Source organism: Lissotriton vulgaris, unplaced genomic scaffold, assembly GCF_964263255.1.
Source record: "Lissotriton vulgaris unplaced genomic scaffold, aLisVul1.2 SCAFFOLD_966, whole genome shotgun sequence".
NCBI classification, from domain to species: Eukaryota; Metazoa; Chordata; class Amphibia; order Caudata; family Salamandridae; genus Lissotriton; species Lissotriton vulgaris.
In genome coordinates, this window is record NW_028245080.1 from 321,907 (window position 1) to 335,057 (window position 13,151).

The following is a 13,151-nucleotide window of genomic DNA, read 5'->3' on the forward strand; positions in this document are numbered from 1 at the left end:
CTGACAGACCTTGATCGATTCTCCTGAGGAGGGCGAGAGTGCATGGAGCAGTGATGCTGTTTTGTTTACTGCTTTCTCTCCATGTATCTTTCTCTATGGTGGTCCTTTTCACCTGCAGAATCTGGTGCTGTGTTTTCCTTTGCTTCTTTCTTTCTTACTCAGCAAAGAGCTCTTCCAATTTTCCATCAGCCACGTTCCTTGACAAACAAGTTACTTACCTTCGGTAAAGCATTATCTGGTAGAGACTATCTGCAGATACCTTACCTTAGAATTAATCCCCAGGTCCGAGACTGAATCTGGAAATGTTTTCTGAGCAGTACCCCTGTTTGAAGAAGTCATTGGTCTGATGGTATAGACCTTAAGTGGTGCAGGTGATGGCATATCCTGCCTCCCACTGGGTGCCCATGGTTGAAAGAGGACAAATGAAAGGGGTTTGGAGGCTGCTGGTGGGGGTGGCCAGGCCAGACCGATTCATGGAGTCTGAAGGTACTGCGTACTCTCCCACGCAGAAGCTGAGAAGCTTGCACACCATGGCCGCTGGACATGGAAAGATGCGGCTGGAAGCCCCTTCCGTGGCCACGAAAGGAACGAAAGGCTGGGGTTTGCAAGAGGCCATAGACAGGCCCAAGGACCTGGCAGTAGTTCTGCTGTATTTTAAGTGCTCCAGCGCTGAGGCCGCCTGGTATCCGAAGCAACAGTAGCCATCAAAAGGGATGTCCATACGCAATGCTTGGAATTCCCTGAAAAACCAGTTCTCAGCTAGGCATGGCACCGTAGGGCCACTGTCGAAACCGCTCTGCCTAATAAGTTGGTGGTATCAAATCCACATCTGATCGTGAACTTAGCTGCATCTCTTCCGTCAGCAACAGCTTGGGAAGGTATGGTCTAGGCCTCCTACGGATCCATGGCCAGCACCTGCACAAACGAATCCCATAGAGCCTGGGAATAATGGCTCAAAAAGCATGCACTGGTCACCGACCACAGTGCCAGGCTGGTGTAAGAAAATATTTTCTTGCCTAAGGTGTCCAGCCATTTGGAGTCCATATCCAGTGGGACAGAAGGGAATGCGATTCACACAGGAAGTAGAGGCTTTGACCACGAAGCTCTCTGGAGTAGGCTGTTGAGTTAGGAAGTTGCGGTCCCCTGGGGCGGTTGGAAACCGTCCTGTTCAGAGCAGCCCCTGTGCTGGACTTCAACTAACTCCCAACCCAGACCTCTCTGTAAGGGCTTCATTAAATTGAAGAATTACTTCTGAGGGAAGTCACTCCTGGCTGAAGCACCTCTGTCAAGATATTAGTCTTGACTGTCACTGAGGGCAGGCTAAGATCCAGGACTTCTGCCGCCCTTTGCACCACCAAAGCAAACAACACTCCCTCCTCCATAGCCACGGTAGGGGGAGAAAGCATGCCAGTATCTGGGAAAGTGTCCAGTCCACTGGCCTCCGCCAAGTCCTCACACCAGTCCATGTTGGGAGTTAAAGACTGGTATTCTTCAGGGTCCAGTGACCATTCCCAATACTTCCAGAATCCTACGCCAAGGAATAGGGCTCAGGCTCCGGCCTGGAAGGCATGGCACCAGTTGGCACTGGAGTTGGACTAAGCCCCTCCGGATCTGTGCTAGAGTCAGGGATCAGAATGGGGACCCGCCACCGGAGGGTGCTGGGAGAATCGGCATCAGGACTTGCCGGACTTACCTGAATGGCTGGACGACTTTGAACACAGTGAGGATCTCGGGCTCTGCGACCAGTACCGAGGCATTCCTCTCGATCGGGAGCAAGACTGTTGCGGCAGCATACTTCGAGTTCCAAAGAGCAAGACGGATCACGCCCTCTAGGCCTTGGCGTGCATGGTGCTACAATCGGCGCAGGTAGTAGCGTTGTGGTCGTGCTCCAGGCACCAGAGGCAAACAAGATGCAGGTTTGTCAATGGCATCTGTCAATGACAGGCTCCGCAGGACTTGAACCTGGCCGTCCAAGTTGACCCCTGCCACACCAGTAGATCTCTAAAAAGACACTAACATAATTTGAAAAACAGTTTAATCACAAATTGACTGTGGGTAGCTATCTACTTATCAGGACTGACAAAAATAAAAACTGACTTCAACCAGCTGGGGTGGCACCTATATAAGCACCGCTCACATCACTTCTGGCGTGGATCACGTCAACGCCGCCGCATGGAGATGAACGACCCTACCTACTGGTGTGCCCAGGCATACTGCTCACAAAACATTTCCGGATCCAGTCTGACGCCTTGGGCTAATTCTAAGGTAAGGAATCTGCAGCTAGAAGTCTATCAGCCTTTTTAGTCCTCTTTTGGTACAAAAGATAGTCCTGAACAATGTGAGAGGGAGCAAAACAGACCACACATACATCACGAGGATCAGAAGAAGCCTTCTTTCACCCACAGGAGGGGCACTTCACAAATACTAAAGGCATTTTGGAGGAAACAATTTTATTTGGTGTTAAAATACAGGGAAATTGCTTAAGTCTTCAAAAACCATTGAGAGAAGCCCCAATAAATGATTTTCTGAAGGAAAAAACCTCAGGAAAAAAGAGGGTTGAAAACCTATGAACTGTTCTGAGATCCAGTCATCAAGATCTGCAGAAAAGAACTAAGGATGTGAGGCAAAGTGCCAGTACAATGCCTGCCGTGTAACGGAAGCTGCTGAATTTCTATGGTTTTGTAAGAGTGAAATCTGATCCGAACTATAACGCCCCTGTAACCTTTGTTTTTTTCAGCGAATTTCCAAGTTTAAAAAAGTTTTTATTTCCTACCGCTGATAACCCTGCAACCTTTATTTTTTTCAGTGAATTTCCCAGCATTTTGAAATTCCATTCCTTAACTACAAAGTCCCGGTAGCCTTTGATTTTTTAAGTGAATTTCTATTTTTTTAATTTTATCTCATAATTGTAACCTGTAACCTTTGAGCGCGAGTGTGAGTGCATGAGTGTCTCCCTGGGTGTGTGAGTGAGTGTCCCCTTGGCTATTGAGGGCCCTTGGGGGACAAGAACCCCCAATTGCAGCCATCGGTAAGTCCTCCACAGTGGGACGGCTAAGACTTTAGAGGCCCCACCCCCTTTCACAACCACACTGCAAACATTCACCTTGGTGCGCTACTGGTTGAAAGATGAAGTCCGTGGGTGCTCAGGGTCGTTTGGGGGCCAAGAAGACCTATTGTTGCCAAAAGTAAATCCCCCACAGTGGGACTGCTGAGACCTCGTTGGAAGCCCCACCCCCTTTCTGAACCACTCTGTAAACACGCCTCCTGGCACACTACTGGCTGGGGCATGAACTCCCCTTGGATGCTGAGGGTCGTTGGGGGTCAAGAACCCCTATTATTGCCACAAGTCTCCCATTGGATTGCTAAGACTTCAGAGGCACGTTTGCAACCACTCTGCAAATACGTCTCTTTCTGCTAATTTCTCAGCTTTATTTTGCCTCTCTATGCTCATTTCAGACTTATTTAGACTCTTTCTGCTTGTTTCTCACCTTTATCTTGGATCTTTCTGCTTGTTTCTCACCTTTATCATCCCTCTTTCTGGTCATTGCTAACCTTTATTCTGTCTGATTGCTACTCTGCCTTTTTCTGACCTTTATTCTGCCTCTTTCTGCTCATTTCTTACTTTTATCTTGCATCTTTCTTCTTGTTCCTGACCTTTATTCTGCCTCTTTCTTACCACTGTTTTGCCTCTTTCTACTCTTTTCCCCAGGACTGGGGGGAGCCTCAAGGTCCCCTCGGTCCCAGCCGGCTCCTTGCCTCCTGCAGGTGTAGGCATTGCTCTTGCAAGCAGGGAGCTGCTGGCAATGCAGCTCTCTGTGTGTGAGAGTAATGTTTTCATCTGTTTCCCTGCACGTATATTTGCATGCAGGGAAAAAGATGAAAACTCTGCTTTCGGCAAGCAGGAGCTGTTTGACAGCTCCCACTTCAGAAATCAGAGTTATGTTGGCTTTTGCTTGGTGGGCGCTGTCAGCACCCACCAAGCAAAAGCAATTAGCTATCTCTCAAGGGTGGGTACCTCGGGACGTAGCCTGAGCCGGCCCTGGCAGCCCCCATGGCCATCCATTGCTCCATGAGGTGGGCCGCGCATTCCTCCTCCATTGTAGTAGTTACCCCTGGGGAGGTGGTGGTTCAAGGGGCTGCGGGGGAGGCCGTACAGATCCCCACTCATTAACAGTAAATGCTTTGTATTGCGGGGCTCACCGCTTACATATTTGTAAGCGCCCTGGGGAGGTGGCGGTCCCCGGTGGAGGTGTGGGGGATGTGGGAGCTCAGCCCCTGCACATTTATTTGTACAGATTTGCCCTGTATTTTTTTTTACCAATTTGACGAGGATCCACCTGCGAATTGGCTGCAAAATTGAAAAAATAATTTCTTCAATCCCAAGCATTGTTTTATGGGACTCAGCTCAAGCCGAGTCCCAAGATGGCTGCCAACACCTCATGGCTAAAGTGATGACAGCCAATGAGATTACAGCACAGGAATTGTGGATCTGGGTCCCTATATAAACAAATTTGGATTGCGGTTAATATCTCCAAAACTACTGAACGGATTTACACCAAATCAATATAAGCGTAATCTGAGCAACAAAATCTACCTTTCTGCCATATTCAGTGCAATTCTGTTGAGCGGTTTGGGATGTAGTTGTGTTCAAAACCCCAATGAAAATTAACATGTGGAAAACACGTTTTGGGACCTCCACTTCTTCTCGACCCCTGCTTCACGGTCCACCCCAAAGCTTTCCAGACACAAGCTGAAGTAAGTGTCGATTTTTTAGGAGGAATTTCGTGAAAATTCATCATCCGGCGCCAAATATATAGCAACTGAAACAAGTTTTATTAATAAATATTAGGTTTTAACTATACTTACTGGCGACCACCAGTAGGTTATGTATAGATAGAACTATATAGATATTATAGAGATCCATAGCTCTATCTATATATATATATATATAAATAAATATACATATATAGTGTTTCAGGTTCCTCACATGCAGGCACGACTAATCGACGCTTATGACTCTGAGAATCCTATAATGCAGAGGTGTGGTCGATCCATATTTAAATTGTCTGTTGATCACAGCCTATCTTCTGCCACCAACTTTGTGTGCAGGGTGAGGAAAGCAAGAGGCTTAGGCGTTTCCAGTTTATTGCCATATTCAATAAGGAGGGACAGGATAATTGGGGATTGTACATGGTGACTTTTGAACTGGGTGCTAAAGATTGACACAATCACAACAATGTAGTGTAAAGGTGTGCTTGGTCATCATTGACGTGCTCACAGCACCTCACGCTTGTCGCACACTCGGGTACATGCAGTACGCACATGCAACAGGTACTTATATAGAGGCTGTTTGAGATGGCGTGGGTGGTTGAGATGATTGCATCTTACACTCTAGGGTTTGAGGGCTAGAGTGGAGCATGATATGGAATGAAGAGGTCAGGGATCCATATTACCTGAGTTATTTTGCTCTGCGTTGAAGACACAATGGCGGAGGAGATCTGCCCATCCTTTTCCTGAGAAACTCCCCTAAAAGAAAGATCAAACGGTCAGTGTGACAAACTACCTGTTCTGTCTCAACATTGGACCAGCAGAGGCCCAACTTGTTACAGAACATCCAACCTATTGGTCCTATGGCCCAACACCTCTAGCACTAGCATCAGTACCAGAGACCAGAAAGTCTTGAATCCAGTGACACAAGATGGGGCGGCCAGAGCATTCAGAAAGGACCCAAGGCTGGACTAGGTAATTTGTACACAAAATAGACATATACGTAGGCTAGTACAAAAATATAACAGAATTCAACACTATTATACTTTTTACTACAGAGTCGGAGTATTCAACAAAATCCTCGGAATTCGTATGAAATGATAAAATAAAGAATATAGAGAGTCAGTTTAGTGACGGTCACAATACTGACATTGACCATTCTATACCAGAGAAAATTGGCCTACCCATTAGGGCTGTTAACGTACTGCATCCCAGGCGGCAACACTAAAAAGGAGATCTCTCTAAGTGTGAGAAGAGAGACAGAGACGCCAGCTCCATTAAAGGCAAATTACTATCCATTCTTCTGGTAGGTGGATAGTGCCCCCCCCGCTCCAGAACTGAAAACCACGAGGAACAGAATAAACTACACTGAACTCAAAGAACTGATGCTTTGCAGCTGAGAATCCTCTTTGAATATATCGTGATCCTAACAGAAGTGTAGATTATGCAGGAGCTACATGTTTGCCTGTGTGCATATATGGCAACTTTTACTGTTAAGTCGGCATTTGTAAAAGAGGTCAGGAGACAGCCTCTAACTGAACATCCTTGAATTGTCAGTGATGAGACAGAAATCCAAACATGGTTTAATCGCAGACTAATTTCACAACAGGTCTGTTAACAAGAAGAGGTCAATGTGGGTGTGCAACACAGGACTGCCGGGAAGAACTAAGAATCTGCAGTCAAACTTTTATTCAGAGTAGTGGTTAAGAACTACCTGTGGGTTGCACAAGGTGTGTATCCTGCAGAGCTACCAACTACAAGAAGCTACAGAAGATGCCTGTGCTCAGTTTGGAGTGGGCTCAGAGTAACCAAGGACCCAAGTGCTTTTACAGCAAGAGAAAGGCTAACTCAGGGTATTCTTCAAAGGGAACAAATGCTTTAGGAGCTTTTCTATTTGCCATATTTCCACCAGAAAGCCTCAAGAGTTGAAGGGTGTAATCTTACTTACTGGAACAATCCAAGTAAACTTTCTGAGCAGATCTCACATGCAGACTATGGAAATTTTACTCAGTTCTACCATTGGAATATGGATAAAGATTTCTTGGTTGATATGAAAACCTGAAATGCACTTCGGACGAAGTAAAGCTAGGTGTGGGACTTGCAAAGCTCTGAAGAAAAACATTCAGAGCTCTATCACTTGACAATGAAAAGAAAGGACCCCACACAGTCCACTTCCAAGTCAGAAACAGTGTTCACAGAAAGGAGGACCCTCTCCTCTGTGCTTAAACATTACAACAGCCTCTGGCTTGCATTATTATTTGGGTTGTATGAAGAAATCACTTCCATGACCGTTTGCAAACACGTTCAAACTTTTGAGAGGTGCAGAGAAGCAGGAGAACACTGGCTTTGATTAGTTGCAATTTGGTAGACCAGGAGAAAGGGGAGCCCTGGTTATGCTGAGGATAGATAGAGGAGCCTAAAGTTTACAACCGAGACACTATAAAGTATGTCTTACTGAGGGACAAAACAGCCTTTCATAGTGGCAGGATTACTAAGTGAAGCTTTTGTTTAAAGTAGTCAGAGACCTCACCAGTTCCACTTGTGCTACCTCAGTTCCAATTGGCCAATGTCAAAAGACATAGATCCTACTATCGCACAAGTTACTTACCTTCGGTAACAATATATCTGTAAGAAACAGTAGTTAGTATTAGATTCCTTACCTTAGAATATCCCCAGGTGTCAGACTGGAACCGGAAACTTTTGCGTAGCGGTACCCTTGAGTGTCGGTAGGTGTCGTCTGCGGCTCCGCGTCCATCGTCGGCACCGGGATGACGTCGCCGGAGTACTTAGACGTCGCCCTCGCGCGCTGACGTCAGTTCTTATGCATAGCTTTTCCACGCCAGAAACGCAGAGCCATGATAAAAACCAACACTGGTGCCATGAAACTAGGGCCCTGAAAGGGGATGACCTTAACCCTAGATATCGGTTCGCAGAACGGGGAGGATGGATGGGGCGGTAAGGAATCTAATACTAACTACTGTTTCTTACAGATATATTGTTACCGAAGGTAAGTAACTTGTGCATCTGAAAGAAACAGGTTAGTATTAGATTCCTTACCTTAGAATAGATACCCCAGCAATACCAACCCCAGTGGTGGGTCTGTGAACCAATGATCACACCAGAAAGTCCTGGAGAACGGAACGGCCGAAAAAGCCATCTCTCCGGACTTGGCTGTCCAGGCAGTAGTGTCTTGCAAACGTGTGCAGCAAGGCCCACGTAGCTGCCTGACAGATGTCCTGCAAGGGGACTCCCCGACCCAGGGCAGTAGTAGCCGCCGTGGCCCAAGTGGAATGGGCCCTCAGCCCAACAGGAGGCTCCTTTTTAGCCAAAGAGTAGCATACCTTGTTGCACAACACGACCCACTGAGAGATGGTCTGCTTGTGCACCGCCGACCTTTCTTAGCGCCCACGTAACCAACAAAGAGTTGGTCATCCACCTGGAACTGGCATGTGTGATCCAAATAGAATGAGAGCGCACGTTTTGGGTCCAGACGGTGGAGCCTCTCTTCCTCTTTTGAGGGATGCGGAGGCGGAAAGAAGGTGGGCAAGGTGATGGAAAGAGGGACGCGTTCTCAAGACAACTTTGTCCGGATGGACAGAGAGGAAAGGAGGTTGAGAAGATCGAGCCTGGAGCTCACTCACTCTCCTGGCAAAGGTGATGGCACCAGGAATGAAGTCTTAAGAGTTAGAAAACTAAGAGGGCAATTGTGAAGTGGCTCGAAAGGAGCGCACGTCAGATAGGTCAGAACAAGGTACAAGTCCCACTGAGGCATCACGAAAGGAACAGGAGGAAACATATGAGTGATGCCCTTCAAAAACCTATTTACAACTGGGGACTTGAACAAAGAGGGCTGATCAGGGAGCCTTAAGAAGGCGGAAATAGCAGAGAGGTAGCCCTTGATAGTGCCCCGAGCAGAGCCCTGCTGGGCAAGAGAGAAGAAAGCGGAGAACCTCTGAAAGAGGGGCAGAAAGGGGATCCAATGTCTTTGCTGTGCCCCATGCCACAAATTTGTTCCACCTGCAGGCGTATACCGATTTTTTGGAGGGATGCCTGGTTGCCAGAATCACATTACAAACTTCAGGAGGCAAGTCAAATGGCCTCAACTGCCGCCGCTCAATCTCCACGCATGTAAGTGGAGACGGGACAGGTTCGGGTGGAGGACCGTCCCCTGCTGCTGCGACAGAAGGTCCTCCTGAAGAGGCAGACGAATCGGGGGATCGACAGACATGCTGAGTAGCTCAGGATACCAGTATCTTCGTGCCCAGTCCGGAGCCACAAGAATAACTTGGGCCTGGTCGCGTCTGATCTTCAGCACACTGGGCAGAAGTGGTATAGGCGGAAAGGCGTACACCAGACCGCAGTTCCACTTGCGACTAAAAGAGTCTCCGAGCGAGTGCCGCCTTGGAAATTCCAACGCGCAGAGCTAATGACATTGCGCGTTCTTTTCTGTTGGGAATAGATCTTACCTAGGCTCTCCCCACTGTTGAAAGAGGCCTTGTGCCACATCCGAGTTCAGAAGCCATTCGTGATCCATCATGCACCGACGGCTGAGTTTGTCCGCCCTGGCGTTCAGGGAACCTACCAGGTGTTGAACCACCAGGGTCACGCCCTGATGTTCCAGCCACTGCCAGAGGCGCAGAGCCTCCTGGCATAGGGTCCACGACCCCACCCTGCCCTGTTTGTTGGAGTATCACATGACGGTGGTGTTGTCCATGAACACCTACACTACACTCCCCCAGACAGAGGGGGGAATGCCTTCAGTGCAACCCGGATCGACTGCAGCTCTAGAAGGTTGATGTGGAGCCGGGACTCCGCCGGAGACCAGAGGCCTCTGATCTCCGCCTCTCCCATGTGGCCTCCCCAGCCCTGGGGGGACGCATCCGTCACAACTACGTGCTCCGGTTGGGGTAGGGAGAGGGATCTGCCACCACTGCAACTGTCTTGCAGTGCCCTCCGAGATCAAGACATGGTCGGACAAGTTGCCCTGATGCTGGGTCCACTGAAACTTCAGGTCCCACTGCAGAGCCCGCATCCGCACCCGCCGTGATGCACCAGAAGGATGCAGGAGGCCATCAGCCCCAGAAGCCACAGCGTCAACCTGACCGAGACTCGGGATAACGGCTGAAAGATCAGAATCAGAGCCTGAATATCCCGAACCCGCTGTTCGGGAGGATAAACCCGAAACTGCGCTGAGTCTAGAACCGCTCCGATGAAGAGGAGCTTCTGCGAGGGACACAGGTGCGACTTTGGCACATTGATGCAGAACCCCAGCAGGTGCAGGAGGTCGGCTGTAGTCTGGAGGTGGCTGACGACTGTCTGGGGCGAGCCCGCCTTCAACAACCAGTCGTCGAGGTAGGGGAAGACAAACCCCTAATCTGCGCAGATGAGCTGCGACCACCGCCATCACTTTCGAGAACACCCGTGGGGCGCTGGTCAGGCCAAAGGGGAGCACGGTAAACTGAAAGTGCTCGTGGCCAACCGTGAACCGCAGGTAACGCCGGTGATGTGAAAATAAGCGTCCTGCAAGTCCAACGCTACCATCCAGTCTCCTGGGTCCAGGGCAGCTAAGACCTGAGCCAAAGTTAGCATCTTGAACTTCTCCTTCCGGAGGAAGCCGTTGACGTTCCGCAGGTCCAAGGTAGGGCGTAGGCCCCCTTTGCCCTTCTTGGGAACCAGAAAGTAGTGGGAGTAACAACCACACCCTACTTCTAGCCCAGGAACACGCTTGATGGCCCCCTTGGCCAAGAGGGCCGTAACTTCCTCTCGCAGAAGACTCAAGTGATCCCCCGACACGCAGTGGTACTGCCGTGGCATGGCTGGAGGGGTCGCCTCGAAGGGGAGGGAGTAGCCCCTTCGGACAATTTGCAGCACCCACCTGTCCGATGTGACAGTGCGCCAGTGGAGGAGGTGATTGCGAACCCTGCCCCCCACTGGTGTCACATGGGCCTGAAAGCTCGGACTAGGAGGGTTTCGAGGCAGATGCTGCAGGGGTAGGTATGGACTGACCTCGCTGTTGTCCCCGACCGCCGCCACGCCGGTTACCACGTCCGCCACCGCACTGGATGTTAGTCTGCAGGCCATGCCTGGCAGGACATGTAGGGGTGCCCCTTCCTTGGCCTCGAAAGGAGCGAAAGGCAACAGTTTGCTGGCGCGGGGCCGAGAGGCCCAAGGACTTGGCCGTAGCCCTGGAGTCCTTAAAGCGCTCAAGCGCAATGTCTGTCTTCTCGCCAAGGAGGCGACAGCCATCAGGGTGTTCTGGACATCAGCCGAAAAGTGGCGGACCTCAGCCCGGCGTGGCGACGAATCACCACAGTCGTTGCCATGGGCCTGCCCAGCGAGTCCGTGGTATCCAGCCCACACCGGATGGAATACCGTGCCGCATCTCGACCCTCCACAAGGCCTTGGCCGAGTTTAGTCCGGACCCCCTCCGGACATTGTGGCAGCACGTCCCGATCCGTGTCCCACAGAGAGTGGGTATAACGGCCCAAGAGGCACGCAGTGTTAACTGACCGCAACCCCAAACTCAGTGAGGAGAACATCTTCTTACCATACTGTTCGTACCTCTTGGATTCCCGATCGTGGGGAGCCGTCGGGAATGCGGTCTAGAAGTTAGAGGCCTGGATGACCAGGCTCACTGGGGTGGGGTGGGTGGACAGGAAGCAAGGGTCGCCCGGAGCCGGGAGGTGGCGCCTGGCAACGTTCCTATCTACAGGCAGAACTGTGACGGGCCTAGACCAAGTGCCCAGAAGAACATCTGACAAGGCCTAATTAAACGGCAGCAGAGGCTGAGCCGAGCTTGCCTGCGGTTTAAGGACCTCAGTGAGGAGGGTAGTCCTCACAGCCGCAACGGGGAGCTCTAGGCCCAAGGCCTTAGCAGCCCACGTCAGCACCACACTATAGGCAGCCCCCTCCTCCGTAGCCACGGTAGGAGGGGAGACAAAACAAGTGTCCAGACCACTGGCCTCCCCTAGCTCACCTGCCCAGTCCTGAGAAGACTGGCACTCACGTGCCAGAGGGTCCTTGATCCCCTCCCAATCCTCCTCGCAACCCATCTCCTGATACTCAGGTTCAAAGGATGGGGCCGGGTCGTAGAAGTAGAAATCTCCTAGCGGCGTCTAATACGCCGCTGCTCTGATGCCGGCGCCGGCGAGGTTGTGAGGTCGACCGGCGACGACCAGGGCCCTGCGGTGTCAGGACCGGAGTCGCCGAAGCACCCGGCCCGCTTGGGGACCTAGTTGGGGCCGCTTGGTCTGAAGGCGCCGCGGAACCCGACGGAGGAGTGAGTGACCTCATGGCCATGAGGAAGGCCTCGATCTCCTCCGGCGTCACGTTCTGCCCAGGGACCGCAGGTGTGGAGCAGGCCATGACACCTGTGGCTCCGGCGGAGCCGGTGGCGCCCGAACCCCCGGCCGCGTCGGGGGGAGTCAGAAGCGCAATGTCGTCTCTTCGACTTCTTGTGCCTCTTACCTGAGGACTTCGAGCCCGAATACTGATGACGACTCCCGGAACTGTGGTGACTCCGGCCCTGCAACGGGTCCCTCGACCTCCTTCCGGACCGGGACCTCGAGTGGCGCGGGGCTGACTGCCGGAGCTCGAGTCGCTTGCGGGACCGCTCCAATCTAGCTTTGGACGTCAGGGCCCGGCAGTCGGAGCAGGACTTGTTGTCGTGGTCGGGGCCCAGACAGTGAAGGCACCAGCAATGGGAGGGGGGGGGGGGGCTGGTGGGGGGGGGAGGTCGGTAACCGACATAAGTCGGCTGCAATCGACGCAGGGCTTGAACCCGGGCATCCCTACCGGCACCGTCGGAGTCGAGGGACTTCGAAAGATGATCAAAAAGGAACGAAAAAGTTAGTCAAAAATTGACTGAGGGTACAACTTTTTCAGATCGGCGCTTGCTGGCGCGTAAAAAAGAAGAACTGATGTCAGCGCGCGAGGGCGGCATCTAAGTACTCCGGCGACGTCATCCCGGCACCAACGACGGACGCAGAGCTGCAGACGACGCCTACCGACGCGCAAGGGTACTGCAACGCAAACGTTTCCGGATCCAGTCTGACGCCTAGGGATATTCTAAGGTAAGGAATCTAATACTAACCTGTTTCTTTCAGATACAAGGATATGCTTTCGGGGGTACAGATTAACTCAGTGGTGTTCTCCTTTTTCTAATCAAATGAGACAGAAAGATTCTCCCATTTCTTCCACAACCTACGCAAGAACTGGTGATGTGACCTAGCATGCTACACTAGTTTATGACAACATCTGTTGCCTGGGCTGCCAGCTGGAACCATAGCTTAGTACACAGTGATCCTCTCATTGGGCCAAACATTATTTACTCCAAGCTTCATTATTTTGCCTCCATTCTGCAATTATGTTCAAAATCTCATCAT

The 13,151-nt window shown here is 50.9% G+C and overlaps 1 protein-coding gene across 2 annotated transcripts in view; it reads right to left on the minus strand.

Annotated features, from left to right (window-relative positions):
- Positions 1 to 13,151, minus strand: part of LOC147666543 (splicing factor, suppressor of white-apricot homolog) — a 590,263-nt gene that overhangs the window by 91,693 nt on the left and 485,419 nt on the right. Inside the window, exon 13 of one of the 2 annotated variants that reach the window (XM_086948998.1) lies at positions 5,454 to 5,526. The exons of the other annotated variant lie outside the window; for it this stretch is intronic. Within the exon in view, the coding sequence (XP_086805124.1) occupies positions 5,454 to 5,526 (73 nt within the window). The remainder of the gene's footprint in view (positions 1 to 5,453; positions 5,527 to 13,151) is intronic. 2 annotated transcript variants of the gene reach the window in all.